General features: G+C 53.0%; 10 protein-coding genes across 10 annotated transcripts; 4 read left to right on the top strand and 6 right to left on the bottom strand.

The window, feature by feature from the left end:
* Positions 1-1,133: 1,133 nt before the first annotated feature.
* CKM354_000752700 (uncharacterized protein) lies at positions 1,134-2,674 on the top strand (the record flags this gene model as incomplete). Its single annotated transcript, XM_044802878.1, has 5 exons — positions 1,134-1,212; positions 1,265-2,326; positions 2,379-2,499; positions 2,541-2,552; positions 2,608-2,674. The coding sequence occupies 5 exons, from the start codon at positions 1,134-1,136 to the stop codon at positions 2,672-2,674; spliced, it is 1,341 nt and encodes a 446-aa protein (XP_044658813.1).
* Positions 2,675-2,854: 180 nt separating this feature from the next.
* On the bottom strand, positions 2,855-3,970 carry CKM354_000752600 (uncharacterized protein; the record flags this gene model as incomplete). The annotated part of the gene is made up of 1 exon (XM_044802877.1): positions 2,855-3,970. One exon carries the CDS (start codon positions 3,968-3,970, stop codon positions 2,855-2,857), a length of 1,116 nt encoding a protein of 371 aa, XP_044658812.1.
* Positions 3,971-4,121: 151 nt separating this feature from the next.
* On the bottom strand, positions 4,122-4,388 carry CKM354_000752500 (uncharacterized protein; the record flags this gene model as incomplete). Its single annotated transcript, XM_044802876.1, has 2 exons — positions 4,122-4,226; positions 4,281-4,388. 2 exons carry the CDS (start codon positions 4,386-4,388, stop codon positions 4,122-4,124), a joined length of 213 nt encoding a protein of 70 aa, XP_044658811.1.
* A 326-nt stretch (positions 4,389-4,714) lies between these two features.
* On the top strand, positions 4,715-5,653 carry CKM354_000752400 (uncharacterized protein; the record flags this gene model as incomplete). Its single annotated transcript, XM_044802875.1, has 2 exons — positions 4,715-4,795; positions 4,868-5,653. 2 exons carry the CDS (start codon positions 4,715-4,717, stop codon positions 5,651-5,653), a joined length of 867 nt encoding a protein of 288 aa, XP_044658810.1.
* Positions 5,654-5,801: 148 nt separating this feature from the next.
* Positions 5,802-8,293, bottom strand: CKM354_000752300 (uncharacterized protein; the record flags this gene model as incomplete). The annotated part of the gene is made up of 3 exons (XM_044802874.1): positions 5,802-8,023; positions 8,073-8,139; positions 8,195-8,293. 3 exons carry the CDS (start codon positions 8,291-8,293, stop codon positions 5,802-5,804), a joined length of 2,388 nt encoding a protein of 795 aa, XP_044658809.1.
* Positions 8,294-9,569: 1,276 nt separating this feature from the next.
* Positions 9,570-11,561, bottom strand: CKM354_000752200 (uncharacterized protein; the record flags this gene model as incomplete). Its single annotated transcript, XM_044802873.1, has 1 exon — positions 9,570-11,561. The coding sequence occupies one exon, from the start codon at positions 11,559-11,561 to the stop codon at positions 9,570-9,572; it is 1,992 nt and encodes a 663-aa protein (XP_044658808.1).
* A 2,925-nt stretch (positions 11,562-14,486) lies between these two features.
* Positions 14,487-16,129, bottom strand: CKM354_000752100 (uncharacterized protein; the record flags this gene model as incomplete). The annotated part of the gene is made up of 2 exons (XM_044802872.1): positions 14,487-15,422; positions 15,530-16,129. The coding sequence occupies 2 exons, from the start codon at positions 16,127-16,129 to the stop codon at positions 14,487-14,489; spliced, it is 1,536 nt and encodes a 511-aa protein (XP_044658807.1).
* A 3,087-nt stretch (positions 16,130-19,216) lies between these two features.
* On the top strand, positions 19,217-19,639 carry CKM354_000752000 (uncharacterized protein; the record flags this gene model as incomplete). The annotated part of the gene is made up of 1 exon (XM_044802871.1): positions 19,217-19,639. The coding sequence occupies one exon, from the start codon at positions 19,217-19,219 to the stop codon at positions 19,637-19,639; it is 423 nt and encodes a 140-aa protein (XP_044658806.1).
* Positions 19,640-21,460: 1,821 nt separating this feature from the next.
* CKM354_000751900 (alanine--glyoxylate transaminase) lies at positions 21,461-22,846 on the bottom strand (the record flags this gene model as incomplete). The annotated part of the gene is made up of 1 exon (XM_044802870.1): positions 21,461-22,846. One exon carries the CDS (start codon positions 22,844-22,846, stop codon positions 21,461-21,463), a length of 1,386 nt encoding a protein of 461 aa, XP_044658805.1.
* A 627-nt stretch (positions 22,847-23,473) lies between these two features.
* On the top strand, positions 23,474-24,252 carry CKM354_000751800 (retromer subunit VPS29; the record flags this gene model as incomplete). The annotated part of the gene is made up of 3 exons (XM_044802869.1): positions 23,474-23,530; positions 23,590-23,604; positions 23,665-24,252. The coding sequence occupies 3 exons, from the start codon at positions 23,474-23,476 to the stop codon at positions 24,250-24,252; spliced, it is 660 nt and encodes a 219-aa protein (XP_044658804.1).
* Positions 24,253-27,770: the final 3,518 nt, after the last annotated feature.

Below are 27,770 nucleotides of genomic sequence, written 5' to 3'. Positions count from 1 at the left end.
ACAACCTTCCTCCTCCAGGTCAGCCTTGGCCATTGACATCGCCGCCTCCCTCGGCCACGAGATCTCGCTCCAAGTCCCCGCCATGTTTGCCAGACGGAGCTTTCGACGAAATGCCGCAAAGTCGCGTCGATGAACTCCGCCACACGCGGTTCTCCAAGCCCCGACCAGTATGCCACCCTTGTTCAATACGAATGGCACGCAATCTGGGTGGATTCTCACGTGGACTCTTGGTAACGGACTTCGTCGTTGCCTTCATTGAAGCCGTGGGATACGAACAAGGAATCATAGCCGCAGCGTCTTGAAGGAGACTTCACCGGTGTTTACAATGCCTTGGGAGGAAGCCGGTTGTGCAGGTGTCTGCCGCGGCATACAAGATATCGGGCCCATCTCTGCTGTCAGTCTCGAGGTCAGCAGTGCCAGTGGGCCTCTCCGCTACCGAAGGCCTTGATAACATGGAACGATTTCAGTGGTGATTTCAAACTCCAGATGCTGCCCGTTTCAGGTCTGAACTGTGCAGCAGACACTGTCCGGCACGAGCCTGAAGGATGTCTGTTCATCTTTCCAGGCGACACTGGCTATTCGCGAGGCAGGTCAAGACTTCGGTCACCAAGATGTGGCTTTGTCAGTACATGTTCAATGCCAGCACCGTAGAGAGATGCAAAAGCGTGCTCTGGCCAATGCGGAGTGCTACGGAATCAAGAAGTATACAACTTGAACATTTCTTGAGCGCTGCAACAGCCACTCTGATGCTTACACCTACGGAATTCGGAATTCGGCCCGCCCTTAATTCTTCCTCTCGAGCTCTCTGAAGCTCTCTTCTTCTCACACCATCGAACCTTTATTCCGTGTCACGATGGACGCACACGGACGCTGCAGCTAATACAGATGCACAGTCACGCCGATCATAGACCAGCTCAGCATTGTATCTCTGTAACTAAGCTCAAGTGCTCCAAAGTGACTCACTGGAGTGCATTTAGCACGCCTTATGGCAGCCAGCTATCTGCCGCCCGGGCCGAGAGGTATGCAGTCTTTAACCGCCCTTTCATCAGCTCTCTCTGTCTCTCTACATACACTTCTGCAGCGGACTTCTTTAAGCTCGTCACCTTCCTTGATCAGCTTGCTGTTTCTCCACCATGTCGGCATCACCTAGCCGCTCATGGCGGACTTCACAGACACTGCTCATCTTCACCTCAACATTAGGATTATTCACAGGTTTGTGGCACGCAGCGTGGGGTCCGAGGTTACACTAACGAAAGCTACGAAGAGAACTTCCTCTATGCGTTTGTGGTTCCCATTCTCCCATACATGATCGAACAACGACTTAGACTTGATCCCGCCTACACACAACGATTCACCGCGGAGCTTCTGGTCATTCTTGGTCTCATTTCGATACCAGCAGCTCCCATCATTGGCCATTTAGCGGATCAGACCACAAGTCGAAAAGGCCCGCTTCTGATTTCGCTTCTGGGCTGCACAATTGGCACACTACTCGTTGCTTCCACAATCTCGATATGGCTTGTCTACGCGGGTCGAATTCTTCAAGGTATTGCTGGCACCGGAGCTTGGATCATTGCTTTTGCTATGCTCGCGGAATCCGCGGGCACAAAGCACACGGGTAAGATACTTGGCTTGGCGAACAGCTTTGTCACAGGTGGCATCATAACGGGACCAGCAGTGTCTGGAGTGCTGCTAGAATGGCTCGGTTATTGGGCTGCCTGGTCTGTGCCATTGAGTCTTCTGTTCATTGATCTCGTGGCTCGATTGGCCATGGTCGATGTCAGGCCAGAGGAGAAGGCGAAGACAGATGTATCTGGAACAGCGACTCCGACACAGGAGTCCGCCCAGTGCGAAGCTTCCCCTTTGCTTCAGACACCCTCAACAGCGGATGAGGGGATTGCCGAAAAGCCCGCTCGCAATTTTTACAGTGTGATCCTGAGGTATAGCGGGGCATGGGCAGCTATGTGCAACGTTGTTGCTTTTGGAGTGATCATGTCTGCCTTTGATGCAACACTTCCGCTGCATCTTCGAGACATTTTCGGTTGGGGTCCTGCTTCGATAGGCTCGTTGTTCCTTGGCCTGCAGATTCCAGCCATGTTGACAGCACCGCTAATCGGCTGGCTTCGAGATCGTATTGGGCTCCGTTGGCCAACCTCTATTGGTTGGGTTTTTACTGCTCCGCTATTGTGGTTCACTGGAGTACCTGACAAGTCCAACTTCCTTGGTGTGGGAGACGGGGCTACAGGAGAAAGAGCTTTTGTAGCAACGATTGTTGGAATTGGTCTCACTATGTCTTTGATGCGCGGAGCTGGAGCATTTCAGCTGACATGTGAGTATCGCTGAAGAGAAACTTGCATAATGCTGAACTGACACTTTCAAAGCGCTGCTCTACGAACTCAAAGCTCAGGATCCCTACATGTTCGGTCCTGGAGGCGGAAGCAGTCGCATGTTCTCTCTCACCGAGATCTCCTTCAACGTTGGTCTCTTGGTTGGACCAATACTGTGTGCTGCGATAACGGACACCTTCGGCTACTACTACACAGCCTGCACATTAGGTGAGTCGCACTGTGATGATGCGTGCTGGAGACATTGCTAATCAGCGCACTCAAGCTGCCGTTTCCCTGCTGACAGGCATCACCTCTTTTCTCTTCTTCTCCCACCGGTCACTGGTGCGTGAGCAGGTCAGTCCATCATGATTGCGAACAAATTTCGTCTACATTCTGCAGCGTTCGCGTTTCGTCTAGGCATCAACGATCACATGACAGCATCTCTAACAAAAGTCAATGCTTCAAGTAAATTCTATCGGTGTAAATATATGCACAGCTCCTCTGCTCTCACAGCTGAACAGAATAGGGCATTAATTCTCCTCCATCTCCACACGAGTGGCAGCTACAGTCTCCATCGGAGCTGAAGACAAGTCCCACTCCAAAGCTTCCAGCTTCTCGTAGTAATTATCCCAGAGAGCATTGGCTTCCCCACACGCCTTCGCGAAGAGCTTGCATTGTTCGGAGATGTCGCCTTCGCTCAACTTCCCAGCATTCGGAACGTTTTCCGCCAACACAAGTGCCTGCCACCAAGCGACAACGAGAGCCTTTGCATCTGCTTGCTTCTTCAGCACGATGAAAATGTTCGCTTTGCCTGGTCGAGACAATTTGTCGAGCCATAGAATGTATTGGTCGTTTTCGTACAAAGCCAGGATCTCATTCAACTTCTTTCCGTCCACTTTCACAGCTTTGGTCGTTGTCTGTTGCTCTCCGATAGCGGCCAACAACCTCGAAAGCGGTGCACCGATAAAACAGTGGCCAACAACACGGTCCTCTTTATCTCTCAATACACCGTCTCGTTCAAAGATGCGCTCGTTGGCCGCCACTTCAGTTGGAGTAGGAACATGGCCTTTGCGAAGATGACGGTAGACCAGAGAAGCTCTCTGTCGATTCAAGGTGTGCATCTTAACGGCCCGTACAGCACGTCTGTTGGTCTCCAGATGGATCGAAAGCAACAAGATCAATGCAGTCCAGGTAGCAAATGGGGTCGTGATCCAAGTGATCACCCAACTACCGAACAGCATTCCCGCGAGAGAGATCACTGTCTCCTGACTTGAGTCTTTGGCGTTCAATTCTCCCAGATTTCCTTGCTTGGCGAAGTGAGCGCTTAAGCTGGCTTTGGCACTCCCAGCTGCAACGCCACAAAGCGAACGAAGAATGCTGCTGGTGCTCAAGATCATGACTCGGGTCGGCTTTGGGAAGATCGGAGAGAGGCAGTCCAGAATGAAACCGGCATCGTTGAGAATATCTGCCAGGAGACGATACATTTTGCACTCTGGCTCGAGGGATAGGCCGAAGCGATGGGCAAAGAGAATCGTAGTGATGCGGCCAACTGAGTCTTGGAGGATTGAGAGCAGGAGGGCAGTTGTGGCATTGGCAGTCGCATCTCCTACTCCGACGCCTTCCAGCACAGCTCGAGAGGAGAGCATGGCAGCAATGCTGCTCGAGAAGGCTTGGAGCGAGTCCTGTCCCGATGTTAGAATTGAATTGTTCTTGATCAATCACGAGATTTCTCACATAAATCTGATACCTGGCCTGAGTTAGCCCAATGTTCTTGTATACCTCGCAACCAGTGTCCACTCACTCAAGGTAGTCATCTGTAACGCTGTGAGGAAATCCGACAGGCAGGAAAACATCGAGTGTCTTGCTCCAGAGCGAGGTAATCGATGTTGAGTTCCCAGGTCGCTGTTTCCAAATCAGCCTCGCCTCCATACCTCGCCAGATTCAGAGTGCACATACTATCACATCAACCCGACTCTCCTTCTCGCCGCCCAAACTCTGGACATACGTGGCAACCACATTGTCCGCATCATCGTACTCCCGAATCCTGAACGACTTGGCCGCCATGTCGCAGTCGCATTACGTGCGAGAGAAAGGAAGAAGAGTCAATGGGCGGTCGACGTGGGCGAAACATGCCAGATGTCAGATCTTGGCCGATGCTCCTTGTCAAGTGTTGAAGCCTCAATCTCCCAGGGCTGTGGAACGCGCAGTCACGGGATCTCGCGTTCCATGTTAAGGTTGCGCGACACCCGCGACGTGCCGATGAAGCTCCATGACGACGGCATTGCTTGTTTCTCTTGTTCCAACAACCACTCGCGGCCACAAACTATTGTTCTGTGTGCAAGCGCTACTTCAGAGACGCACTGCAGCATCTCGCGTCGCTATTGCCGACAATGGAGCTCATCCCCGGGATTCTCCCTCCTTCGAAAGAGAATTGGGAATTGATCGTGTGGGGCTGGCAGTTCTTTCCACTGGTTAGTAACAACACATCTCAAATGGCTCCCATACATATCCTCCCGAGAAATGCTAACATCAAAACTTCACAGTTCACAGCAATCCAATGGTTCATCGACTACTATCCCCAAGGCAAAACCTCAGTAGACTCCAAATGGAACCTTCCAGGAAAATGGGCCTGGCTCATCATGGAGCTCCCAGGTTTCACAATCGTCAACTACTGCGCCTGGGTATTGCCTTCCAAGCTCGGACTGACTGAAGGACTTCCTTGGGCGAATTGGACAATGATCGGATTGTATTCGATTCATTACATCTACCGAGCAATCCTCTCTCCACTCTGGCTCAACCCTTCCATGTCGCCGATTCATCCCATCGTGATGATGAGCGCGTTCATTTGGCAGACGATCAACGGTCTTTCACTCGGAGGTTGGCTCGCTGGGTACGGTCCTACTACAGTCTGGGACTGGGCTGGAAGATTGTACATGATCGAAATCGGCCTCGTGATCTGGGGCTGGAGCTTCCTGGCCACCATTTTCCACGACGACGATTTGCGAGAAATCCGTCGAGCCGCGGCCAGAAGACAGAAAGCTCAAGCAGAGAAAGATGGCAAACCAGTTGCTGGAACTGATAAACTCTACATGATTCCGAAGAATGGTTTGTTCCATTTCATTCTGTACCCGCACTACCTCTGCGAGTGGTTCGAATGGGCAGGATTTTGGATGATTGGTGGATTCGACTGCGTCCCTGCTCGAACATTTCTCTTCAACGAGATCTCTACGATGTTGCCAAGAGCATTGAGTGGGCACAGATGGTACGTGGAGAAATTCGGAAAAGAGAGAATCGGCAAGCGAAAGGCTATAATTCCTGGTCTCCTTTGAGAGAAGCCAACACTATGGGTATCAATTAAGAACGCTCAAAAATGCTGACTGAGAAGTACAATTGTGCTGCAGCGGATTTACACGCTTTCAAGCAGCAGATGCTCGCATCGTATGCTGCATTAATTATGATTTTTAGCCTTAATTCGAATCATGTCTGAACACCCATATAGAAGTCAAAGTCTCCATGACCTCCGAACGCAGTTGTCGCATCATTCTCTGCCAACTGCTCCAACAGACTCAAGAAAGGATCGCTTTCGACCTCTGTATGAGCCGATTCAGCGCTCCCGTTGAAGCTGCCTGGAGTTGTCTGATCCAGCACACGGCCTTGATAGGGGTCGAAGCCTATTGGGTTCGGCATGCTGATTGCGGATGGTATGGGGCTGAAAGTAAGATTGGGTGGGAATGTCTCTCCGTCGAAGAGCATGGGGTTCTGCTGCTCGTGTACCTCGTCTGCTTCGTTGCTCGCAGGCTGTTCGTCGATGACTGCAAGCTCGGGCACACTCTGCAATGCGGGTTGCGGTTGACCTGGTTGTGTCAACATGGTCTGCTTCGGTGGTGCGGGATATGGCAAGTTGGGCGCCGTCGCTCTTCGCTTCTTTGGCTTTCGGATGGGGCCATTATTCTGAGGTGTGGGTTGAGTCTGCACTGCAGGCAGACATGCCTCCGCACTCCACAGGTTGTTGGCCTCTCGAAGCATTCCATCATTCACACCAGTGTCGATGATGATGTCGGAGAAGCTGACATGAGCACCATCGATGTAGCATCCGGGATATCTGTCGAAGAAGTCTTCCATTTGGAAGACGGGAGAGAAGCGCATTGGACTGCTCGCCAAGGACTTAACAAGCTGTGCGTGGCTGGCATAGACTGCTTGCAAAGTATCCCGTTGGTGCTGTACACCCGCCCAAGTAGATCGCAGTTCAGTGAGCTGTAGCATAGCTCGATGTAAGAACTCTGCGCTATGGCTGAAAGCATCTCCCTCCCGGTACGATAAGTAGTGGACACCGTGGACGTGAATCGTGCCTGCAGTGCAGATCGCGTAGCCGACAAAAGATGGCCAGTCGAGAAGTGCAGTATTCTTGCCTATCTCAACCAGCTCGGCTATGGCATTGGCGTGCATGAAGCACAGATTTGTTGCTTCGATCTGCCATGATTGATGTTGACCTGTTCCGGAGAGCTCTGCCAGATCAATGGGTAAGAATGGCCGGTAGATGAGACAGTGTACAAGGTGGTAGATCAGCTTGCTCAGTACAAGAGTCGAGCTATCATGTGATCCGAACAGGGTATCGATAGATGTGAAGATGTCCTGCGTAGCTGCAGCCCAGTAGTCCAGGTCGGATCGAATCCTGGACAAGGTCGACTGTGCATGCCAAGGGAAATGTGAATCGCCCTTCACACCGCCAGCGGCAAGGTATCGATTGGTGATCCCGAGCACGCGGACAATTTCAATGAGCATAGCACCACTACCTTGGGCAGCATTGGAGACACCCAGGCCCTGTCCCGCGCTTGGAAAGAAATTGCCGTCCACGAGGACCTGTGATCCTTGGGGTCGCCAAGCCGGCAGTCTCAGGTAGATGGATTCGTCGGCAATGAGTGAGGGTCGCTTCGAGCCGCTGACTGTGAAGCGATCCATTAGGTAGCATGTCCAGAATAGTTTCCTGCGGCCTTCTCGCTCCGAGGATGCAATGCGGAGCTCTGCTGGCAATTCGCGGTGAAGATTTAGTGCGAACGCCATGCTGACGGCGTGTGTGAGCACCATGTAGCATCTCTTGCCTCGGCCGTTCTGGAAGTTGGCCATCGCCAGGAGCAACAGTGCCTGCAGGTTGTCAATATTGGGCTCGTCCACGTCGATTTGTGCTCGTGCTCGGTGCACGTAGTCCTGGCTGGAACGGACGGCTCCACTGTGGCCACCGCATAGATGAGGCACATATCGTATTGCCACTGCGTGTATCGCGTTGATGAGGAACACAGGAAGTCTCCCGTCTCGGAGTCGCTGTCGTGTCGCTGTCTCATCGAGGATGTAGTATGGTTTGTTGTGCAGACGCGCGAAATAGGTGTCGAGCAAGGCATCGGTGAATGCCATGGCTTCCCGAGCTGGCGCGGCTGGAGGCGCTGGCTCGATAGGCATCGGTGCTGGCCTCACTGGTCTCAGCTCGGCGAAGTCAAAGTCGTGCACACCAGGTGAAGTCCTTGCCACTTCTGCCTCCTCGCCTTTCTCAGAGATCTGCTTGTCGCTTTGCGGGCTAGTGGAATTCGCGTCTTGCGCGGAATCACCCTTCTGCTCATCTTTCAGACGTTTCTCAAGTCCATTGACACGCTTGAGTAAGGCCTCCAACACGTCGGTCTTGGGGCCTCGTTTCTTAGGTATGGCGTCTTCGAAGTGTCAGCTCTCGCGGGGTTGACACGCGATTGAATGCCATACCATATATGCAAGGACAGTTGAAGACCTGGCACGCTTCGCAACTTGGTGTAGAGCGATTGCACTTGATCTGGCCGAGGTCAGCATGCATCCAAAGTTGACCTTTCTCAAAATCGAAGACAAACCTTCCGCTTCCGGCAGCTCTTGCAATTCATCGCCTCTTTCTGATCGCCGTTCGACTTCCTGACCGGCAGGCGTTCGATTGGCCTCGCAATGGTCGCCATGTCTACACTGTTTTGTTGTGCTATTGCCATGGTCATGCTCATGTCATCGGTATTCCATTCCCAGGTGTAGCGGAGCAAGGAGCATAACGTGTGCCGAGCAAGCCAGAAAAGATCAAGGAGCAACAAGAGGGCAAGCTTGAAGGTTAAAGCAGGATAGGTCCATCGTGTTTGTCGCTTCGCTTGTGGAGCCGGTACGCCATACTGCGACCATTCGCACTAGGTTCAACCCCAAGTTTACAGATCACGGGCACGAAAGGGCGGGGGAGATCTGCAGGGCACATACTACCTTACCACCCACACGCTGCTGCGTGCTAGCCATGCTGCGACTTACGGGATCTGGGTAGCATGCGGGCGATCCGACAAACCGCCTCTTCTTGCTGCTGAGGACGGCAAGACGTCCGCAGGATGGGCAAGCTTTGGTGGGAGTCATGCAAGCCACCTCCACTCCCGGTGGTGAGTGCCTGTTCTGGGGTGCAGGGCGAGAATGGAGCAATAGATTGGAACAGCGCAGCGCCTGCACAGACTACTGGCCACTCTTGCGTGCCAGGCTGTCTGACGATGCAGGCGTCGCTTCGAGACAGACTTTTCTGGAAGGACAAAAATATACTCGTGAGGGGGAGCGACAACGCGAAGGCGAACCGAGCATGCGCTAGCAATCTGTCTTTAGCCGGGGGCATTGGGCACGTGGACAGCCGGGGTTTATCTGTCAACGTTCCAGAAAGATGGCGACGACCACGGTCGGTGTACATAGCTGGTGTGTAGTACACGGGTCCTGACATCCGAGTTTCGTGAGCCGCTCATGCTGTGTCGTTGTCCTCGTTGCCGCTGAGTGGAAGTTGTGCTCATTTCGGTTGTTGACACAACGGAGCCGTGGGAGCTCTAATCAAAGCTTTCCTGTGCAGGCTCGATTTACGAGCTGCTACAGTAGTAACTTTGCTGGTCGAACTCTGTGTGTGCAAGAAAAGCAGCTTTTAGCCTCATCTGCACGGCTAAGGTTGAAAGTGCGCAAGACGAGTGACGCCGTGGAGAGCGGGACGTTGACAAGACATCGGGGTGCATCGGACCGAGCTGAACCTTCCACCGAACATACCTAGCCGACCTTCCCCATATGGAGCGCTGCGAAGAGCGAGAAACCACGATGCTTAATGACTACATATGAAAGGCTGAGATGCCTGCAGTAAGGACTGTTCTGCCCTACACTGTGTCAGTGTGCCTGCATACTCCACACCCCATACCCATACCCCCAACGCCGTGTCACTATTGCCCTGCATGGCCGTCATGTGTATAATCCCCTCCCAGCTGCGAGCCTTACAAAGTCACACGGAACATTCTCGCCCACCAAGCCCCGGATCGCCTCTACCACGATGCGAGAGACATAGTCTGCACATGGGTATGCTGCCCATCCTAGTGACTCGGCGATCGACACCGAGTCTCCATTGCCTTTGATGCCATTGGACAGGTCGAGGAAGATCTTGCCAGCGGACGTCGCTCTCTTTCTGTTCTTCGCCGTAAAGTGCTTCAAAACAGGTACTGCTGCCATAGACCGCTCCGCTGGCAACGCCGAGATAACCGCGAATGGCGATTCGATGGCATCAAGGTCGCCGAGACCTTGCAGCTGCTTGTGACCTGATGACTGGAAGCCGATGGTGTACAGAGCCCCAATATCCAAGCTGGTGAGTGCATAGATTGCAGCTGCAGCCTGGCCCTCAGTGTTTGCGATGACAATCGCAGCTCGACCAGCGTAGGCGCTCGGAACGAAATCCCGAGTCAAGGTCGCTCGAATGCCTTTCCAAGCGACATTGTCAGCGACAAGTGTGTTGCCACTTTTGGTCTGTCGTACGGCAACAGTATCGACTTGCCCAATAGCGGATGCAGACTCAGTGAGAGTTGGCAGGTATGTTGCGTTCTCGACCCCCACCGGAGGATTAATGTAGGCACCCCCAAATTGCGCTCTAGCGAGGTATGGCTGCAACGAACTACTCGGGGGTTGCTCAACGCATATTAGGCGATGAGGCAGGCTGAGCTCGTTCAGACATTTCTCAAGAAACATGGCATGTCCATTTGTGCGCACGCGCCCAATCGCATGAATGTCTAGCTCAGGCATCTGACCCATAGAGTGGAGCATCGAGTTGATCTCAGCAGCGCTAAGCTGACCAGGCGCAGCAATGAGTGGCATCAGTGGATGGGTGATTGGCGTAAAGACTTTGTTCAGGGTCCTTGACAGCTGACCAGCCACTCCCATGTTCAAGCCCGAGAATGGTGGGTGAGATTGACCTTGGACTGTCGATCGAAAGTACTCCAGCTCGTAATTGTCTTCCATGCTGCTGACGAGTGCGATCATCTTGACCACATCGCTGTACAGCGCACTCTCCTGGAAGATCTGCTGAGCTTGTGGCGAAGTCCACTTGAATCGTCCTGAAAAGTCGTGCCACGCGGATATGATCTTGCTATGCCCTTTCTCGGCAGCGAGCCTTCGCCTAATGTCCACTGGCAGCCACAGCTCAACGTCAATATATTCGCAGCCCCATTGCATAGCCTTGCGAAGGTAGGTGTAATATAGTTCCGGGTCATTCATAGGAAAACGACCATTCTCGCTGGTGCAGCGTGTCGTGAAGATAATGGGTAGCTCGGTACGTTGTCGGAGTAGCATGAGCTGTTCACCAACATACTTCAAGCTTGGCACAGATCCAAAGTTATGCTCAGTCTCCGGGTCTCGCAACAGATCCACCCGAAGTTCAACTGCATCGGCACCGACCGACAATATATCCAAGTTTGGCAGAGCCGCGCGAATGTCGGAAAATGTCATGCATAGCATCGTCGTCCTTGGCTTTCCTCTGAGGTCTTCGTGAGGCTTGGACTGACCCAGCACAAAGGCCAAGAACCTTGCCACATCCCGACGAATCGGTGTCGTTTTGGAATAAAGATACTCGTAATCGCAATATTCGGTCAGGCGTCCGTTGCTTGAATCTCGTCCATCGACGCAATGGGTCATAATAATCGTCCTGTCCAAACTCCGCAAAGACTCCGGTCCAGTAATGAAATCCTTGTCCAGTCCCACCACAGCCTCATCCGACCACCCTCGAGCACCCTCTAGGCCATCCACCAGACGGTAGGCATGTCCCAACACGTCTGCGATGATGCGCGTAATCTCCTCTTGGTCTTTGTCGAAGATGACGAGCAGTCGCGGGGGCTCATTATGGATGATTTCTTCAATCTTCATCACTCCATTGGCTTTGTACATGACAGCAGGCATGGGACCTACTGCCATTGAGAAAGAAGTTGATTTTTGTTTGCCCTCGCGACTGCAGGTCACCGAATGGAGATATCGCTCGCACCGTGGCCTGTGATGAGGTCAGCTCCGCGAACATGGTGACAGCATACTGAGAATGGCACTCACCTAGGTGGGTACTCTGGGTTGGTCGGACAAGCTGGGCGTCAGTCAACCAAACACACATGGTGTGTCTGCAATGTGAATTGTGTCCACCAGAGTGGAACTGGATGGGAGCAGTGTTATACTGCAGATGCTGCCGCTTAATTGTCCCGAGATTGAACTGCTCGATGGATGTCGGCAGCGATAAGGAAGAATTAGGATCAAGCGCTGTATCAAGAAGAATGCCGCAGGCACCGGCCTGAGGTGACCTTGGTCGTGGCGGAGCTGCATGGCGATGAGCTGCACGACCGAAGTGTAGTGCTCGTGGCCATCGCCGGCTAAAGAGGTGGTGGTGCTAGGAAGAATACGTCCACGAATCAAGGGAGGAGGATCGACGACCAGTCCCCTCATTTCCCCGCCAAGCCTCGGCTCCACTTCGCTGTTAAGTTTGAAGCCGTCACTTCTGACTTCCCTCAATGGACGGCATAAATTCCGATGATGAACATATCGAGAAGGCGTTGCGCTGGACTGTAATGGACGTACTCCATTCAGTACAGGATGAAGTACGTCTTGTCAAAGTATAGGACGCCACTGAATGCACAAGTCCGGCAGCCAAGGCGGTTCGTCCAATCGCTTTCGGCAACCACGATATCGCGGACACTCCAAACCTGGAAAGACCAAGTGATACAACGTCGTAATCTATCAGTCCAGCACATTCAACAGAATCGCTTTCCCTGTGTCAGAAGCCAAACGTTTGACCTAGATGAACAACAATGACGCCACAATCGTCAAGATTCAACAATTCTCATAAGAGGAATCCGGCAACCAGCCTTCAAGCAATTCCACCAACAGGACGTGATCAAAACCGAAGAACTTCTCAACTTGCCTGCTGACGCCTGGGTCATCTCGCACCGAGACGGAGATCCATCTCGTGATCGACATATACCGAAACAAATCCGGAGCATGATCTACGGAGTCGTGTCATCCGGATCGTCAGGCGAAGCTTGATTCGAAAGGCACTGAGAGATATCACAACTGATTGCAAGATCCGTCTCGTAGATCTTCCTGTTCTGGATGACCAGATAGGGTTCATCATACTGCTCGAGATCAATTTTGCCGCCAACCAGATCCTGAACGACTGTAAATGGTCGCAGGTCAACGTCACACTGCTGGCGAAGCCGCGGCAAACAAAGCAGGATTCGGGAATCGACGACCTATCTTCCTGACTGCAGTACTGCATGCGTGATGTCAGCACGCTATACTCTTGCTCGTGCCAAATGTAGGCAATCCCAAGCCTGAGCTAACAACAAGCTATGCGGATGACCAATGAACACTCATAGAGTATGCAGTAACTTTAACAAGCAAGGCAGATTACACTTTGATCCTCATCACAAGTTGGCAATATGTCATTTCCATTCAATTACATTCTTGCCATCAATCGTTACAGCAAGCAGTCCAACACGAGCCGTTGATCAACACAGCTTCTTGCTTTTTGGTTGTGACGAGAACAAACAGAGCATTACCACCACATCACCGTCATCACCGATATCAGCGAACGACGCCCAATAATTTTGCCAGCAGCATGTGTATACAACCCAACACCCACGTGAAGCTCCAGTTGTAAATGAAACCGGTCATCACCGGACCAACACAGCATTATACTATCAACAATGAGCACAAGACAGAACGCTGTTATCATTTGCATAGCCTACTGAAATCAAGATACTTCAACAAGCCCAGCTGAGAACAAGCCGGCCAAGTGAGCGACAAGAAGTAAGCGAGCCAACAAAGCCAGCAACGAGAGCGACGCCATGTATACAGCAGAGGGAGGACTGAGAACAATCCAACACAGCAGAACTGCCTAGGAGAGCAAGCCTCATGAGCCATCTGATATGCCCCACTGAGGTTAAGCCAACAGATCCTGTAAAGCAAGAGACAAGAGAAGCCAAGAAGTCAACCGACCACATGCCAACGTACCAGCCGAATTGCCGAACTGCAAAGACACTGATAAACCAGGCGAGTCAAGCGCAGAGAGCCAACGTATCCTTGCCAGGGATCCCATAGAAGAGAAGCCAATGTGTGCAAATGTCCAAACACACCTATCTAGCCCAATAGCCCTACAGAGGAGTACCGGTGCCCCCCTCTCAAGCCTGTTGATACCCCCCTTTCAAGCCTACTCGTGCACCCCTCTCAAGCCTACTCGTCCAACCCTTCAAGCCTGCTGATACCCGCCGTTCAAGCCTGCTGATACCCAACCGAAAGACCTCTGATTCTCAACGCGACCTACACAGCTGCGTAGGAATGTAAGCCAATTCACATACCCAGCGACAGCTTACCCTCCGAACTACCTGAGCCTCACTTCAGACCACCTGAGCCTTACCCTCCAAACAACCTGAGCCTTACCCTTAAGAGCATTTAAGCCTCACCCTACAAGCCACTAAAGTCGTGAACATCACAGCAAATCATGGCATGCAACTCATTATCATAGATCTATGTCAAATATGCAAGGCCGCCGTCTACAAGAATCGAAGAAGAAACAATTAAGATATACACAAAATATTATCAAAAGAACACTTGATGATGATTCACAACTACACAAGAATTATCTCTCTCCTCTCTTCACTACCACCACCTCAGCCCTGCTGCTGGTCCAATTCAAGATAATAAACAATACACACACAAAAATATATGTCTTGATGATTTAGAAGTCCCTTCCATCTTTCTTTCCGACTACTCGTCAAATTCGTGAAGTCTGGCGCTGCGACTCATGTCTCTGTTTCTCTAATCCTGTTCCTTTGCAAGTACTGTGGAGATGGAGAAAATTTACATGGCGTAACCCTTTGGTGCCTCACCACCGTATCCGGCAGGAGCCTCAGGGGAGGTTGGCTTGCTTGGGACAGGGCTGACGTAGGCAGTTGACACGGATGGGTACTCAGCTGGGTGAGTTGCTGGATAGGTAGGCTTGCTCTCGGCAGGGTAAGTGGCTGGGTATGTAGCCTTGGACTCAGTTGCTGGGTAGGTAGCCTTAGACTCAGTGGCCGGGTAGGTTGGCTTGGATTCAGCTGGGTAAGTAGCTGGATACGTGGCCTTGGACTCAGACTTGGTGTATGTTGGGTAGCCAGCTGGGTGGGTAGCCGACTTGGTCTTGGTCTGGAAGCCAGTTGGCTTAGCGTAGCCAGATGATGGCTTGCCACCAGTTGGGTACTTAGGAGCCTCAGGTTGGTTTGGCTTGGCTGGGTAAGAAGGCTTTGGCTGCTCCTTTGGTTGCTCAGGCTTGGCTGGCTGAGTTGGCTTTGGCTGGTTGACATAGACGGTCTCCTTCTGGGTCACGGTAACGGTTGCGTACTTGCAGTCCTTCTCAGCAGTCTGAGTTGGGTACACGGTGACGTAGTTGGTGATGGTGGAGGTGGTCTTGACAGTTGTGTAGCTCTTTGGTTGCTCAGGCTTGGCTGGGTAAGTTTGCTTTGGCTGTTCTGGAGAAGCAGGCGAAGTTGGCTTGTTTGCAGGCTGAGTTGGCTTTTGAGCGTACTTGGTCTCGGTGAGGTAGACGGTGGAGGTTGACTTCACGGTGGTGGTGATGACAGTGGTGGAAGCACCGTAGCCTTGCGTGTAGGTCAGAGTCTTGTCGTAGACAACCTCAGACTTGCTCTGGTAGCCAGATGGCACAGGCTTCTTCTCTGGGTAGCCAGTTCCGTATGGCTTGTTAGGATAGACGGGCTTGCTCTCCTTTGGTTGCTCAGGGTAGACAGGCTTGGTCTCCTATCGAAACCTGTCAGTAAGAAGTACTATGGAAGCTTCGAAACGAAGAGATTGCACTGCGATAGAAGCTTCGAAACGAAGAAAGTGCATTTCAGAATTGCACATACCTTTGGCTTCTCTGCTGGGTAGGTCTCCTTTGGCTTCTCTGCTGGGTAAGTCTCCTTTGGCTGCTCTGGCTTGTAGACAGACTTGGTCTTCTCGCTCTCTGGGCAGTAGGTAGTGTACACAGACTCAGTGGTTGTGACGTATGGCTTGCCATCCTTGGTGATGGTCACGTAGTCGGTCTTGGTGAGAGTAGCGTAGACGTAGTCATCAGAAGTCTTGGTGAACTTCGATGGCTTGGCCGAGGAGTAGGTCTCTGGGAGGTATGGCTTCGCTGGCTCGGTTGGCTTGTCCTCGTGAGCCGGGTAAGTTGCTGGGTAGGTAGGCTTGTCCTCAGCAGGCTTGGTGTATGTTGGGTGCTCCTCGGTTGGGTACGAAGCAGTTGGGTAGACGTAAGGCTTGGACTCGGTCGGGTACTCAGCGTGCTTCGATTCCGTTGGGTAAACAGCGGGATAGGTAGCATCGTGGGTTGGCTCAGCTGGGTAGCTGCTGCTGTCGACTGGGTAGTCGTAGCCCTTTGGCTGCTCACCACCACCGTAGCTTGGTGGGGTGTTGGCGGAGGCGCCAGCCAACAAGGCGGCGAAGAGAGTGGCCTTGGTGAACATCTTTTCGAATGGGATCTGTTTTCTATAAAAGAATATGCGACGGGAGTGAAGTTAGCGGCGAGAGATCGACCCTGCCGGAGGCAACACGGGTGAAAAGAGTGACTGAAAGTGCTAAAGAGCGTAAGGGTCCCGAAAGACAAGAGAGCGTGTTGTCGCGAAACAGAAGATGTTCGTGAGAAAGAACGACGAGTCAACGCGAGGGCAGTATGTATGTAGTGGAGGCCGTGGGAGGGCACAGGCGCCGGCCATGCCCCTGGTCGTCGATTCATGTCCGTCGTGGCCAGGCGCAATTTAGTTTGACTAAACGGTCACAAAGTCTATGTTGTCCCAGATGGGCAGCGGGCGGCGTGATTGGCCTGTGCCTGACATGTTCCCGAGAAGAGGCTGAGGCCAGAGGTAGCTCCTAAGCTGTTTTGGGCGGGCAGCAGCCGCCCGCTGCAGGTACCAGACTCTGCTTGCGCCCAGCAACGGCCTGGTATTCGCTGCTCATCGTCGCCGCTGGGCATTCAGCTGTCTTCCACTGCGCGCGCAGGACGGCGTCGCGGGCTGTCCTGGCGGAGCGCGTTGGTTGAGTACAATCTGCGCCTGCTGCTGCTTCTCTCTCGCAGGCCCAACTGGCTCCATCGCGCGTGTGTCAATCTCGCGTCGCGTGCTCGCCTAGAGTGGGTAGTCGACCGCACAAATTGCACTCCGTGCATTGTGGAGATCGGAGCGGCGTGCCTTGCGCTGAGCTGCGTTCCCGCTCACGCCGTCTGCCGTGCTGCGATGCGATGTTGCATCTCCGCCGTCGATGCTGGCATCACATCCCTCTGCACGCCTCGGGTGCGCGCCTGCACTTCGGCCTCTTCTGCACGTCGTCTTCTCGTCTGTCGTGCCCGGTGCTCGTGATGGCGGCCACATGTCGCGATGCTGCCGACTCTGTCCTCGCATTGTCGCGTTCAGCCCTCCGCCGCCTCGTGTTTCGTGCTAATTCGGGCTCTCGTTAGTGCGGTCACGTTTGTCGAGCCTCGGCGCTCGCGATTGGCATTGGGAGGTGAGCGATATTCCACAAACGCTCAAGCGTCGCTCCTTCCAACGGCTGCGGCGGCGGCGAGCCTTCTGATGCAATCTCGTTGCTGGCAAGCGGACGACTTATCGAAGCAACGCACGAGCGCCGCCGACGCCGTCTCGGACAATCATAACAACCAACATCTCTCCCAATCTCCCTCGTCGCCGCTCGCAGATTGCCCGGCTAGCACCCAAGAGGCAGCTCGCGCGCTGCTCAGGAGCGTCGCAGATGAGGGCTGGTGGCGGTGAGGTGAGATGGGGCGCGGTTCTCCGCCCGTCACGTGCGCGCCCAGGACATGGACATGGTCCTGAGAGCTGCGGCGTGTTGAATCGCGCAACGTGGTCGGAACCAGCAAGCTGGCGTCACATTCCACCTTGCCTTGCGCGCGCGTGTCCGCCACCGCTGCAGACACCTCCTGACTTGGCATTCACCAAAGTTCAGAAGGCGCCATCGCCGCCGTGTGCCGCGACTACCGAAGGTCTAAAACACAATGCTCCGATGCTTGACGGGACCTCAGACAAGTCTCGACAGCATGGCATGACCATCGTGGCTGATGCCCAGATCGTGCAGGAATCGACCCTGGAACCTGCCTGGAGAACGCATACTTCAAAAGGCTGACTACCACATTCGTCGCGTAAGCCGAATAGGAGATGATGAGGACTTCACTTCCTGAACACCCTCCGGATGGTGCTGCACAGGCCTGGGATAGGTCAAATGGCGCCATACACAGCCCGAATGATAGAAGAACAACTGGGATCCCCGTGCGAGACACAGACATGCGAGGAACTCGCTTGCACTCGTCGCGGCAGTGCTGGGCATTCGTTCTTAGCACATCTGCGACACCTCATCGGCAGCACAATGTCACCGCTTCACCTTGTATCGGATGACTGCGAGTAGCGAATGCCTCCGAAGATTGAGGCGACGCCAAGTATTATACGCTGACGATTGACATCGTAGAAAGGTCCTGCGCTGGAGCGTTGGGTGAGAGTGCAGCACGGCTCTGCGGTTGCTATTGCATCGCTTGAGGATCAAAGTATCGTCCTCTGTAAGCCCAACTCTTTGTATCAGCTAATGAACTTGCTTTCCAGATACACAATTGCGGCACGCGACACTTCTTCGGGCATCTTATATTCGAGCCTTTTGTCGTTCTCTCGCCGTTGCAGATGTACGAGCACTCTCTATTAGTCAGCCTCAGCTGGAAAGCATGGAGGCTCTCTTCTGCGAGCGTGGCAGCACACGTGCACCGAAAATTGTCCAAAGGCGAACGATGCATCTGTGTCGATGTTACACGCCGCGAACGATATAATAGACAATACAGAGTTCGGCGCGATGGTTTGAATGGGGCACCGAAGTCGACCCTACGAAGCTCACGTTGCTCCATCTAGCTGTTTCTGACACCACACGTGTATTGTGACTCCACAGGCTGAGCGACGAGCATCGATGCATCAAGGCCGTTGCTGCTTTTCGATAGAGAGAATGCTGCAGTTCCCCACGACAATGCATGGAAGTAATGACGGAAGACATCGGGTCACCCCTGTCACTTGTTGCTATTCCACCCGGTCCTCGGGAGCTACGATAGCGCCCTATACGGACCTCACCTCTCACTCCAGCGAATGAAAGAACTGGGTTACAGGACAACCACACGCCCTGGCATGATCGGGAAAGCTCCACCTGCAAGCAAGTCCGTCGACCAATGGCACTTTCCATCTGGCTGACTTTGCATGGGAGCTTTGTGAGGTAAGGATAGCTAAGGTCCGCATACACTGCGAGAGCTACATCACTATCATTTTGCGATCGACGAACACATTGTGGGAGTGTATTCGACCTGGTCAGTATGCCGGATGTGCCCGTGACAGACGATCGACGCGATGAAGACTCTGTCTTTCTACTGTCCGGATCAACGGCTCGACCCCAATCCATGGACAAGCTCACGTCTTATATCATTGCAGACCAAGCAAGCACAAGATGCTGTACTCCATTGACCTCGACGTAACATATTGCACACAAACAGCAAAGTCTTCATCAACGACGTCAACACAATGCCATCAAATCGTGCTCTCCACTCCTCTGTCATCTCTCTTCAAAGCGACCTCCCATTCCTGCTAGGCCGCAGAGCAGTGGTACCCACTACCGCCACCAAACCTCTCACAACTACGGCAAGTAGCAACAACCTCGACAAGATCGCCACAACGGCACTCAAAGCCAAAGCTGTCGAAATTAGCAAGTCCGCTTCCGGGCAGTCGAGCAACGCGCAGCAGAATATCACTGCTGCCTCCTCATCATCAGTCTCTGCGAAGGACACTTTCAGCACTTGGCGTCAAACGGAGCACTGGTCCGATGGGATCGTGCGACCTCCCACGCAAGAAATGAGGTCCGCGCCTTCTCCGCATTGGGCCACGCTTCCCCGTGGGGTGGTCCCGGGAGTTGGCAGACCTCAGCAACAGGCGAGTCTGGGGAAGTAGTGGTGGGTGGCACAGGCGAGGGAGTGTTCGGGAGGGGAGCGTAGGAGGCAGTGGTGACGAGAATTAGTCGGAGGCATGGGGACCTGGGGTAGTCTTCGGGTACTTCAATGGTATCACCACGAGGGATGGCATGAGTTTGTGTTCATTGCGAAGCTGCGATGGAAATGGTAGGGTTGCTGGATGACAATGGCGATGATCGGATGTATTGCGGGTTTACTTATAGAATAGCCACCGTACGTGCTCATTCAATTTTTCGAATATGTCAATTCCGCCATCCTTGCCATGAAGAGAAGGACTCGTGGCTCCTGTGGCGCTGCGAGAACGACGGTACATTCGCGGTTAGTGCCACAACCTCAGGCCAGAGCCCATGGCTTTCAATCAAGTTCCGTGACTTCCCATGTACCTCTACTTGTGTGGTCGCGAGATGTCGGAACGTTGCTCAAGGAAAGATCGAGATCATCGCGTTGTCGGAGGTTCGTTCGAGGAGAGATATATGTGTGCTTTTGCGCCTGCTAGATGGACGATATCAATCAACTCATCTTCCAACTCAAGTGGTAGTCCAAACACCAAGTTACAATCTCAGTACATCGCTCAACGAACAATCATCGAAGCGATACATTCGCCAAGACGAACTTTGAAGAAGTATCAAGCACGCTTCCCTTCAACATACTACAACAAGAGCCAATCATATCAATTTACACAAGCCATCACCAATCGACAATCTTCTCCAAGACCAAAGCCAACAAGACCCATCTCAAGACTCTCAGTCCTTCACGGACAACAACCACCTTCTAGACCACCAGCAACCAACCCACCAACCAATCAAAGCAAACCCACCCAGGAACAAAAGAAACCAAAATGGCAACCCGCTACCGCTACATCCCCGAACGCACCATCCTCTCCTCCTCCCCATATTCCCAATCTCCCGCACCCTCTCTCCCCTCCTCCCCACCAGTCCGCAAATCCGGCGCAATCGCCCAATACGCCCAACTTCTCCAATCAACCCAACAACCTTCAACATCACCCACATCCTCAACAGCCCTCTACCACAGCACCCTCCTCCAAAAACTCGTCCTCTCCCACTGGCGGGATCTCATCCAACGAAGAAAACAACTCGCATGGAAAGTTCTCATCGCGATGAGGTTGAGAGTACTCATGAGGAAGGAAGTGGATGAAGTGAATAGAAGACGAGAAGTGGAAATTGCAATGAGGCCGAGAACATGGGAGGAGGAGGCGGGGGAGTTGTGTTTGGTTTCTTGAGCAATACCTCAATTGGCGATTATTTGTTTTCTTTCCTGGTTGAGGCGGGACGGGATGTTTTTTTGTAAAATTGTACTATTTTGATCATCAATGCGTTCGTCTGCGAGATTGAATGCAAAATAAACATTTATTGGAGCCTGCAGTCTTCATTTTCATCTGTGAGCGATTTCTCGTTGGTCATCATCGGTTTGTATGTAGTTCGAGACCGGATCGCAAAATGGTGGTATTTCGGGTGCCCCGTTCAGTTGGCTAATGGAAAGGAATGTTTGATGCTCCTCCCTCTGTCTCCCGCTATCGCTATTCGTAAGCCTTGTAGACCCATGGTCAAAGGACGCCGACTCACATCAGTACTTCGTCACGAGAATTCTGTGATGGTAAATGTCAGCTTCTCACTCCCATGAGAATAGATGAAAGTGAAGATGTCTTCATATATGCTGCATATGGGTATATGTATATCATTGATGCCATTGAAAGAAGATCGATACATCACAGATGCGCGTTGCGGCGCTACTAAATTCCTCCCTTTCATCTACATAATCCTCCTCTTGACACATCTTCCATTTACGGCGCCTTGTATCCAACCTCTCCAAGCGCATCCTTCAAACTCTGCAATGCGCGGTCCACGTCGTCCCTTTGAGGATCCATGATTGAAACACCCATATGTCCAAACCGAATGTACTTGGTCGCAATCTCCTTGTGCAGACCCCCAGCGAAGATGACACCCTTCTTCAACAAGTTGGGCAGAATCTCCGGAGGCTTAAGGTCGTTGGGCAGATATATCGCCGTCATACCATTGGCCTGGTTCTCAGGCTTGCTGGCCAATTGCTTCAGTCCCAGATCTGCGACAGCCTTCTTGATCTTCTGGCTGACTTCCTTGTGTCGTTGGAAGCGCTGTTCGAGTGGGATCGAAAGGATCTGTGTGAGTGATGTGTGGAGAGCGTGGATCAATTGAGGAGAAGGTGTGGCGAAGTATGAAGGCTTCTTGGCCTCGTAGTTTTGCATGATCGGTAGCCAGTTCTTCCAGGAACCGAAGTATGAGTTAGGAGGCGTCTTGCGGTTCTTGAAGGTCTGAATGGCACGGCCTGATGCGAAGACGATGGAGAGGCCGGCGGGACAGCCAATGGCTTTCTGGGAGGCGGTGATGACGGCGTCGACGCCCCATTCGTCGAAGCGGATCTCCTCGCAGCCGACGGAGCAGACACCATCAACGATGAGTAGAGTCTCTGGAGACACTTTCTTGACGAGCTTGGACAGAGGCTCGATCTCGGACAGGACACCAGTTGAGGTGTCGGTGTGTGTGACAGTGATGACCTTGTACTTCTTCTCCTTCAATGCCTTTTCGATCTCATCAAGCTGTGGTCGATCTCCAATGGGAGCCTTAAGTTGTGTAGCCTTGACTCCGTATGTTTCGAAGCAGTCGGCAAAGCTGTCTGCAAAGTAGCCGGTGTGGAGGACGAGGGCATCATCGCCAGGCTCTGTCAAGTTGGCAGCGACTTGATCCCAGCCTAGTGTCCCTGAGCCTGAGATGACAAAGGGCTGTGCATTGGGATCGGCGGAGATGAAGAGCTTCCGCAGCATTGACAGCACATCGCCAAAGCAGTTGACGAATGGCTGACCAACGTGGGATTCGGAGTAGTGGGACATGGATTGAAGGACGGCATCGTCGAATTCAATGGGCCCCGGGATGAGGAGGGTCGGGTGTGGTGGTTGGTTGGACATGGTGGATGCGGCGGGCTTGGATCGCTTGCCCTCTTCTTCTTGTGACACTGCGGATTGGGACAAGTCTCGTCGTTGCTCGGGCTTGTTAAAGGTTTCTCCCGATCCCGTTGATGCAAAGTCGTCAACGATCTTGCTCTGGATGGAGAAGGGGGTGTTGAGGGGAATGTCGTGGGCAGGTGAATGGGAAAAATGTCTGGAGAGCTGAGCTAGGCGATCCTTGGGCGGCATGATTCGTTTTGTTGTATGACGGAGTCCTATGCCGACGAGGGGTATTGCGGAGCGGAAGAGCAGACGTGGGGCAGCCAGGATGACGCAGCTTCAGTCGGCCGGCAAACGGCCTGGGAGCGCCCAATGGCTCGCGTGAGTGCTGCTTCTGGAGCTTCTTCCACTTCCTTTCGCGACGTTCTCCCGTCTGCCTGGAGAACACGTCTCCTGGTGCAGCAAGAGATGGCGGTCGACGTGGACGCGGTATATGACCTCCGCTGGCGTTTCGGGACGCTCTCGACGTCGGAACAGGTGCAGGCCAGCCCCTGAAGCGCAGTTCACAGCGCTCCGGTCAATTATCGAGGGCGATTCTCGTGAAGAAAACGCAGCTGAGGGGGTCGCAGTGTCGCGGACGAGGCGTGCAGATGATGTCCAGGGCGGGCAGAGCGTGTGATGGCAATGGGAGAGGCGGTTTGGGGCAATATCGCGTGTCATCAATGGCAGTGGGCAGAGAGTATTTGCATTCGGAGCCCGGCATCGGACACAGCGCGGAAGGCAGACGCGGCAAGTCGGCCGAGCATCAGCGACACAGCAGGTAGGCATAGCTAGGCAGAGAGCATACAGTAGACAGACCAACAACACATCTTCAACATGGCCTCGCGATTAGTACTGGTCCTTGGCGACCTGTTCATCCCCGACCGCGCAATCGTGAGCTTGACGACGCCGCCGTGACGGTGATGCGTGTGGCCTGGCTGACAGGCTGCTAGGACATTCCCGCAAAGGTATACGCCTCTCGTTAACCACTGATATGCGAATGGCCTGCTGATGTGAATGGCACACAGTTCAAGAAACTGTTGACGCCCGGCAAGATCTCGCAAATTCTCTGCCTGGGCAATTTGACCTCGCCCTCCGTCTACCACTTCCTGCGCAACCTCGCTCCCGATCTCCAACTCGTAAAGGGCGACTTTGATATCCCACTCGCATCAACGAGCGCGCAAGATGGGTCCAATGCGGCTGGAGGCGCTGGCTTCCCCATTCCTACCGCGTTGAGCAAAGTCGTTACGCACGGCAGCTTGCGAATTGGCTTCACACACGGCGACAGTATCATTCCGCCCGGAGATCCCGATGCCCTGCTCATCGCCGCGCGTCAGATGGATGTGGATGTGCTTTGTTGGGGCGGGACTTGCAAATTTGAAGCATACGAGATGGAGGGCAAATTCTTCGTGAACCCAGGCAGCGCAACTGGTGCCGTGTCGTGGTCAGACGAGACATTGGGCGGCGACGACGAAGACGATGCCAACACTCCTTCATTCGTACTGATGGATGTACAAGGCGATGTTCTGGTGCTCTATGTTTACCAGTTGAAGAAGGATGCTGAGGGTAACGGGAACGTGGGAGTGGAGAAAGTGTCCTTTCGGAAGAACGCATAGGGCATTGCAGACACGAAAGAGGGCGGACGAGCTGATGCTGGGCGCAGCGCAGCTGAAGAGCAGCAAGAGCGAGTAATGCTACAGACATGAATAGATTGCACGATACAGATCATCTCCAGCACGCTATGCGTTGATCAGGCCACACGCACATTTCACAGTACGCGCTGACGTCGAAGCAGAGCCGGACACATGCATACGAGACCGTCTGGCATGCCGTGTAGACTGCATGCAAGTTGTGGAACAGACAGTAAACGAGCAAAAGTCATGCATGTTTCAGCGAGACGAGCGAAAGGACAGCTACGAACCAGCAGGCTGCATAAGTACAGCGACGAGTTGTTCTCAGCACCACATTTCAACCTAATCAATCACGCCAACAGCGTAACAAGATGCCTTCTACGCACGAGCCAGCCGGAAGCTTCTCAGTTATGTCCGCTAGCTTGTCAAAAACTCGAGAAGGTGACTCTGCGAATGGCACTTCCCCTACCGCCCCAAAGCAACTGGAAGGAGCCCCACGCAACCAGAGTCCGTCGCCCCAAGAAAGCAAGGTGAACAGACGTGCCGAAACAAAAGCAGCACCTAAGACCGACTATACGTTACCATACATTGCGCGCCACGGGCCTTTCACACCGACCGTCTTCGAGCACGAGGCAGAATACTATGTCAGAGAATATGACAGACGCCGGCAGATGGAAGTCAACGCACTGCGAAGTGGCTTGGACTCCAATAATGGCGCGACACAGCATCAAGAATCTCGTTTTCCTGCTGCAAATGGCAAGAACTCGACTGCTTCAGCAGTGCCTCGAGGTCTACGTCCTGGCCCTCCTTCGAAAGCCAAGCCAGTGGTACTCAAGTCGATTTTAAAGAACAGAATAGAGCCACCACCTCAACCGACATCTACAGAAAGTTCAGTTCAAACACCACGAACACTCTCACCCGCGAGTTGCGCCGGCCTTCGTCGCCCACCTCAGCATACAGCGCGATCGCCTTCTCAGCGAAAACTCGCCGCGACTATTGCAAGCATTCCCGGCGCTCGCCGCCCTGCTCCATCCACAAACCAGTCTCCTTCTTCGACTGCTACATTCTCTTCAAGTCCTCCCGAATGCAGACAGCAGTCTGAAGTTGCTTCTGCCAATTCCTTAGTCGCCAGCACACCGGCCACTTCGATTCACAGCACGTCAGATTGGCCTCCGCCTGGCTGGACGACGCATCAAAACAACTTCCAACGTCCCGCAAGTGACACGCCTCTCAGCCCGAAGAGCAGAGCAATTCCAAGTCTTGCACCAGCTGATGTGCCTCCTATACATATTTCCACCAGTTCTCCCGAAGAGTGGCGGTTTGTCCAACATTATGATTTCAATCAACCGAGAAAATCTGGTAATCTGTCAGAATTGTGTCGTTCTGTGCAGCAGAAACTCCGGAACGCAGCAATTTGGGGATATACGAGAGACGTTTGCCGTAGAGTCAAGTTAGACCATGCGAGGAGGATGAGAAGGGGGGGCCTAGAGAGGGGAAGGAGGATGGAGATTGATTGATTCCCAGCACGGATTGTCATGATTGTTGGTTGGCTTTTCGAAATGTGTTTGCATGGAGTGTTGCATGAATTGGGAGAGATTCAAAAACGGATGGAATTCCAGCGGAAATGCTGGTGGTTGTTGGATGGCTCTTCGGCATTTGATGGCGTGAAATTATTCATGGATTCGGAGACATTTCGAGATGAGACTTGGTTCTCTGCCTATATTTTCGAGAAGTGCTCCCGGAAAAGGCATGCTGGATGCCTTCGAACGTTCAAGAAACTCAGAGAAAGCAGTCACTGGATTTCTTGGCACGTGGAAATGTCTGTTGGCTGCATATTCGACAAATGATGGCATGGAAGGTCTCATGAATACAGAGGGACGTCAAGGTGGGAGAATGATTTTCTCTCTATCTCACAGAGAATTGTCACTCACAATATTCCAACCGCATGCCGTCGTACATTCAAGAAATCCAGAGAAAGCAAATGCTCTTTGTCTCCGAACAGAACACCAAATAGCCCAGCACAAGAGAGGGAGACCCGATGTCTCGCCTCTCGACCAAAGCCAGAGAAACAAGAAAAAAAACAAGTAAATCGCTCCGCTTATCGCCACTTACGCCGACCTGATCAGCTGTTGGAGATCAGGTGGCCCAGCCGATGCAGGATTCCGAGAGAAAAGAGACAGAATACCGATGTCTCTGATTGTCGTACAAGTTGCTCCAGTCCCATCATGGGAGACCACCTGGCACGAGCCGGACACATTCCGAGAGAAGTCACACTCGATCGAAAATGTTCATGCCCCGTCACGATGAGGCGGCAGGACGTGCGCATAGTGCTTCAAACCCTCCCAGTCCCGAAATTCCTTCATCTCGAGCACGTCCTTGAAATGACTTTCCGGAAAGACCCTGCGATGGAACACACCATCATCATCACGATACCCAATAGCATTCGGTCTCCGGCACACACTTCTCTTGATCTCCTCCTTTGCATCGCCGTTTTCTGTCACATTTCCGCTCGCGCCTGCCGCCCTCTTATCAATGACTGGTGTGCCTGGACTATCGGTATCGGTCTCCAATCGCATACTGCACTCTTCCAGCTCGCCAGTCAGCTCTGTACCATACTGGTTCCAACGCTTCGAACAGCAATGCGTATTTCTGGGCGCCGTAGAGCACTGTCCGAAATTCCCACGCGAGCACTCCGGCTTCTTAAAAAAATTGACCGAGTATTGCGGTTGGAGTCTATCGCCACCCATGGTGTCACAGTATTTCCAAGGACCATCATTGCTGCAGCACTCGTTCGGTAATAGGTTCTGGCAACAGAAGTAGTCGTTTCCCTGGTCGCAGGGGCCGAGCCGTGGATTCTTGGCGTAGAAGCAGACTTCTGAGGAGGTTCCTGCCGCGGGCATGGACGTGGCGGGAGTGAAAAATGAGGATAGAGGAAGTAGGATGAAGGTCAGAGAAGCAAAAAAGCCGGTGACCACCATGCTGGCTTGCTTCTGATGAGCACAAGAGCCTGCGATCTCTGTGGAGAGGGTGACGAGTTGGCGTGGTGTTGTGAGCGAGGACAGAGGGATATGAGTGAGATGTGTTGACTTGGTGCTGTGAAGGAATAGAAGGGCGCTTGGGGAGAGGAAAACGAGAGTGATATGATAGGCCTCGGACTTGCTCGTGATAGCAGCAGGAGACTCTCTAACACGATCTAGGGGAAACTGCATGACCTTGCCACGGTCACGAACATTTGCACAGCGTACTTCAGCCCAGCTGAGCACGCGATATCCTCGATCAGCAGGAGGATTCGCCTGCCTGACACTGGGACCGGGGTTAGACCACCTGTGACTTTTCCTCTCATGATCTTCTCGCAATGGCTGCAATCCTCTGCTTTGGGCGTCTGCGCGTGGCTGGACATCGCGTGCTCCGCGATCCATCGAATGAGACCTGTTCGGCATTGGTCAGACTACGACTCGCCATATGACTAGAATTGTTTGCGCACATCATTCCCTTACGGCCGA

Source organism: Cercospora kikuchii (assembly GCF_019650295.1).
Source record: "Cercospora kikuchii DNA, contig_00004, whole genome shotgun sequence".
Lineage (NCBI taxonomy): Eukaryota > Fungi > Ascomycota > Dothideomycetes > Mycosphaerellales > Mycosphaerellaceae > Cercospora > Cercospora kikuchii.
This window is presented reverse-complemented; position numbering and strand designations above follow the sequence as displayed.